Source organism: Triticum aestivum, chromosome 5D (assembly GCF_018294505.1).
Source record: "Triticum aestivum cultivar Chinese Spring chromosome 5D, IWGSC CS RefSeq v2.1, whole genome shotgun sequence".
NCBI lineage: Eukaryota > Viridiplantae > Streptophyta > Magnoliopsida > Poales > Poaceae > Triticum > Triticum aestivum.
The window spans coordinates 362,431,169-362,436,629 of NC_057808.1; the positions used below are offsets into that span (position 1 = coordinate 362,431,169).

General features: G+C 53.1%; 1 protein-coding gene across 1 annotated transcript; it reads left to right on the plus strand.

Annotated features, from left to right (window-relative positions):
• The first annotated feature begins 779 nt into the window (after positions 1 to 779).
• LOC123121775 (zinc-finger homeodomain protein 1) lies at positions 780 to 2,450 on the plus strand. Its single transcript, XM_044541821.1, has one exon. It carries the CDS (start codon positions 1,191 to 1,193, stop codon positions 2,079 to 2,081), a length of 891 nt encoding a protein of 296 aa, XP_044397756.1. The 5' UTR covers positions 780 to 1,190; the 3' UTR covers positions 2,082 to 2,450.
• Positions 2,451 to 5,461: the final 3,011 nt, after the last annotated feature.

A 5,461-nucleotide genomic window follows, 5' to 3' on the forward strand; every position in this document is an offset into this window, starting at 1 on the left:
CTGTGGCTGGGGACGGGACGGGACGGAGCTCTACCACGTTTTATTCCTCCGTCATTTCGCCATGGACGGACAGCCGGCCCTACGCCCGCCCAGCTTCACTACTTGCTTTGCATGGAGCTAGTTTATGGTAGTCTCCAAACCTGAAGCCGAGAGAGCGGTAGAAACGCACTGTGTTACCATCCTTGACGTTTTCTTCGCTACACTACATGGTCGACGGACGGTAGAAACGCAACGCACAGTGTGCAGGAGGAGCACAGCGCGGGTTTTGTATGCTTGCGTGCGGTGCAGAGACTACTACTTAATCAGGACCTGAAAATGACGTGTTGCGCACTTCGATGCTCTGGGGAAAGGCTAGCTTGGCTAGCGTTGCTTGCATCACTCGACCCGGAAAACAGTTTTGAGTTAGGGCAAATAAATTGCTCGAGAGGTTTGGCCATCTAGCGGCATGGCCTTCATGAATTTCATTTCACCTGCTGGAACACTTGCACACCCCCCCGCCCGTCTTTTGGTTTATTTTCAGTCGGTGTCCTGTAGCTCAAGAACGTGTTGGTTTTCGTTTTTTTTTTGTAGGAAGTGTTGGTTTTCGTTAATGAAAATCGGAGGGGTGCGAGCCCTTCTTTTATTAAAAAAAAACCTGCTGGAACACAAGAAGAGGGGTCGTGTGTTGACCATGTTCCAGACACGAGTAACAAAAGAAAAATGCAAAGACCAGATGTCACGATCAAATATTCCGAACCCCAATTTAAAAGGCATTGGAGCCAAACCGGGTGAAAAGGGCGGGGCGGAGAGGGACAGCCAGCAAAGACATGAGCACGAAGCAAAAGAACACACATCACGCCTTGGCCGGGACACACACAGGGAGAGAGAGGAGAGGGGAGATCAGACAAGTGCGCGACTCGAGAGGGAGGCGGTGAACAGGAGAGAAAGCGAGTTCGCTACACAGAGAGAAGCTAGGGAGGGAGGGAGAGGGTTACATCATCGCCTAGGCGCTGCAGCAGCCTCGGTGCAGCGGCGCGTCGTCAAAACTGGCAGCTAGCCAGATGGTGTCCACACTCTCTCCTGCGTCTCTTATCCCTTCATCCCAGTTTTAACCCTTGCTAAGCCCCCTCTTAGCCCGGCCTCCCCTCGACAACACGCCGGCAAACCCAGCCCAGAGGCTTAGCCTGGCTACACACGGGCCGTCGGCGAGCATGGACTTCGACGACCACGACGACGGCGACGAGGAGATGCAGATGTCCATGCCCATGCCGGTGAGCTCCAGCTACGAGCCCCCGCCGCCGCTCTCCACGGGGTTTGGCGGCGCCGGGGTTGCGCCCAACAAGCCTCCTGGTGGCGGTGGTGGTGGTGGTGAGCTTGGCGGCCGTGCCAAGGCCCCCGGCGGCGGTGCCAGGTACCGCGAGTGCCTCAAGAACCACGCGGTCGGCATCGGAGGGCACGCCGTCGACGGCTGCGGCGAGTTCATCGCCGCCGGCGAGGAGGGCAGCATCGACGCGCTCCGCTGCGCCGCGTGCAACTGCCACCGCAACTTCCACCGGAGGGAGTCCGACTTCCCCGCGGGGCCCGAGGGTTCGCCCTTCTCTCCCACCGCAATGGTCCCCTACGGAGGCGTGCCGCACCACCAGTTCTCGCCCTACTACCGCACCCCGGCGGGCTACCTGCACCACCACCAGCACCACATGGCCGCGGCCGCCGCCGCCGCCGCGGCAGCCGCAGGGCACCCGCGGCCGCTCGCGCTCCCGTCCACCTCCCACAGCGGCCGCGACGACGCCGACGAGCTGTCGGGCATGGCGGCGGGGCCCATGTCGGCGCTGGCCCCGCTGAGCAGCATGTCCCTCGGCGCCGGCCCGTCGGGGTACGGCTCCGGGTCCGGGTCCGGCAAGAAGCGGTTCCGCACCAAGTTCACCCAGGAGCAGAAGGACAAGATGCTGGCCTTCGCGGAGCGCGTGGGGTGGCGCATCCAGAAGCACGACGAGGCGGCCGTGCTGCAGTTCTGCGACGAGGTGGGCGTCAAGCGCCACGTCCTCAAGGTGTGGATGCACAACAACAAGCACACCCTCGGCAAGAAGCCGCCCAGCATTTGACCGGCGCCGCATGCAACCGGAGACCACCCCAAGAAAAAAGAGCTCCTGGGCCAGAGCCGAGCTAGCTGATCGCCCCACCGTCACCGGCCGTGGCTAGCCTCCGATAGGTACCTGCATGTGCTTCTCTCGTTCAGCTTAGCTATAGCATTCGCGCTTGACGACGTTCCCCTCCGCAGCGGTTCATGGCTAGCTTACATTAGGTTAATCTGTAGCGAGCGTTCCTTCGTTCTTGGCTGGATTAATTTAGGTGGTCCTCTATTTTATTTCATTTTTATTTCTATTCACTGTTGCTCATGTAATTCCTAGCTGTGGCGCCATGGCCATTTGCTGATTTCGTTCTTGCTGGGGAATGTACTGCCTGATCGATCAGCTAGCTGGCGAGGAATTGCATCTGGGGATCGGGGCTGCCTGCATGGCCATGGATTCCGTGCGCTCTCCTCGAGTATTTTTTTTCCTTTTCGTTCTTGTCGTCGCTAGCTGGAGCTGCGTGCGTTGGGACAATTTTACTCATGGGTCCAGGTTTGCTAGTCGCTACCGCCTGCGTGCCATTGCTACTCCTAAAGAAGATAGACAACTGTTGCATTCCGTTCTTTGCTTAGCCATTTTCCTGCCCGCCTCACTCACTTTGGGCATTTGTTCGGGTGCTTAATTCTGCACAGACCAATGCTTCCCGTCCCCTCCATTGATCCAAGAAAAAAAGATGAGTGCTGCCCAGCGCCATGATCCATGCAGCAGAACTGTAGCAGCACGCTGCATGACGTGCTCCACTGTTCTTGGCCCGATTTTTCTGTCTTTCTCGCCATGAATCAATGCAACCGTTCCCTCGCATCCTGCCCCCGCATTTAACTCCCCCATCTCGCGAGCAATGTTAAGGTTCTTCTTCTCCTCCTTGATTAGTTCTGCCCGCATTAAGGGCCTCTGGCCCTTTCTGCCGATTTACTCGCTTCTGCCCTGCATGCCTTTCCGTTTTTACTCCCGCCATCAACTGATCGATCGATCGATCAGTCGCCTTTAATACCGGCGCAGGGGACGCACGCGGCCGCTAGCCGCATTCATCACGGGTGGATACATGGAGGGAGGGAGCTCCGGGACAAATTTATGGCGACGTACTTCGCCCTACGGTATGTGCATGTCAGCGCGTGTCGCTGTAGCACGGACGGAGCATATGCTGCGCTGAGCTGATCACGCCTCGCCGCCTGGCCGGACTGCATGCGCAAGGGAGAGGTGCGTGCAGCGCAGCGCAGTGCTGGCAGCTTTGCTTAGCTCAACACTCCACCCGTGTAGTATAGTCGCGGGTTGGATCGATCGCTGTAGCTTTTGGGCCTGCGCTGCCATGCCAATGCCATTACCATGCATGCATGTGCTCGCCGTACGTCGCGCCGGAGATCGATGCAGTGGGAGCAGCAGAGAGAGGCCGCAGCGTTCCAAAATGCAGCGATCTTTTCCCCTAGCACCACGCCTCTTGGCCCTCTCCTCGTATATGTATGTCATCGTGTGACCTGGCTTTGGCTTTTGGGAGGCAGCCATGTGGATCGACGACGCCGGACACGCTGGGCGGCTCGCCTCTGGTCCGAACTTGCCCGATGTCCTCCTGTGCGCTGCACTAGTGCAACCTGGGTGGCACTCGACTCATGTACTTATGGATCGGAGTCCAGCGTACGTGGTCCCGGCCGGTGAGCTCTTCTGTAGCACGAAATAAAAACTTTCAATGGATTTTGGAGCGAGCGCTGTAGCAGCAGCAAGCAGCAGGAGGAGGAGCTAGCTTTGCATTATGAATCAACGCCATGCTTGCTGCACGCCCCGAAAGGCGAGGGTGGCATATTTCTGTTTCGGGAGAGGTAGGATAGCCTGTTCTCGCTGCAGCCTGCCGCTCCTGTTTTTCGTTTTCTTTTCCTATCAGTGAATCATTGCATGTGATGTATGCCAACGTACGAGTAGTACTGTATGTATGTATATCCCACCCCTCCACAAAGAGAAAATCAAACGTCTCCCACCAATATTCCAGGGGTTTTTTAGGCTAAAGACACGCTTTACTTATTGCTCAAGAATTTCTAGAGGAATGCAAGATTAAGCCCACTACCACTAATATCTTTGTTGTCAATCGGGCACGAGAAGCAGTCGTTAAGCCCACTGGCAACACTAGTTTCTCCTGAACCTGATGGCTCCCAGATTACAGCGTTCTTGTCTACAAGAGCGGACGCAACAGCGGTAAAAGTTTTTTTTTGCGGGAAAACAGCGGTAACAGCGGTAAAAGTTGACGCCCTGATTAACCGAGCACGGCCTGTAAACTTGCACGATGTGACGGTGACACACTGAACGATTGCGAATAGTTGGAACGGAGGGTAGAGATCAATTAATGCTGCCGTAGTAAGTTGTTCTCCTCCTGTTTTCCTTATCTTTCTTTAGGTGTTGCACATGCGGAAAATACCCTTATACACCTGGTTGTATATGCACCTGATAAAAAAATCCAGGAAAATAGTAATTTAGCAAAAAAGGTCGATCTTTGAAACATTTTTTGGCAACAAACTTGACCTACTGCCGTACTCGTATAAATTTTTTGACAAAGAAAAACAATTGTAAACAATCGGAGCATAAAAACAAATTTTCAGGACAATATAGAGTGAATAGTACCTCTAATAGTGTTGATTTTGTCTTCTTCACCAACAATACCACGAAATTCATTTCGTCCCCAAAATTATCACTTGTGGATTACTCAAAAGAATGAAGTCCCGTTCTTTGTCGAAATTTTGTAAAAACGGAGGTGGACATGTGTAACACTTTATAAAGTTTGTTGCCAAAATCTTTCATGATTTTCGACCGTTTTTTAAATTAGTCCCTCCGTTCACAAATAAAATGTTTTAGATATTTTAACATAGACCACATACGGACTGAATATGAATGAACAAACACATTAAAATGTGTCTACATACATCTGAGAAGGCAACATTAGATGTACTTGTGAATAGAGGGAGTACCGATTTTTCTTTTTTTTTTGAAAAACGGGTGCACCTATCCCCAGGTTCCATTCGTTCCCCTCCACGCAATGTTCCACTTGCGTCTTCAGTGGCACATTTACATTCCAAATTACCGAATAGATAATAGAGATAGCCTAAAGCACATTCGTTTTCTTAAACGGAGGCAAATAATTTGTGTCATCAATTCATTTAGCAAAAGATAATTGTCTAGTTAATTAGTGAAAACCGGTATAAAAAGACCACATGTGGATTACTCAAAACAATGAAGTCCATGATCGCATGGTAGCGCACCTGATTAGGCACACAGCGCCTTCGCTGAACAATAGCAACTGCCACAACGACAAACAAGATCACTGCTAAGCAGCCACGTGTATAGGAGCTGAGGCTAGCAGATCGATGCGGAAA

Bases quoted from the DNA above. Each gene is read 5' to 3' on its own strand.
- LOC123121775 (XM_044541821.1), top strand. From the start codon at position 1,191: ATGGACTTCGACGACCACGACGACGGCGACGAGGAGATGCAGATGTCC.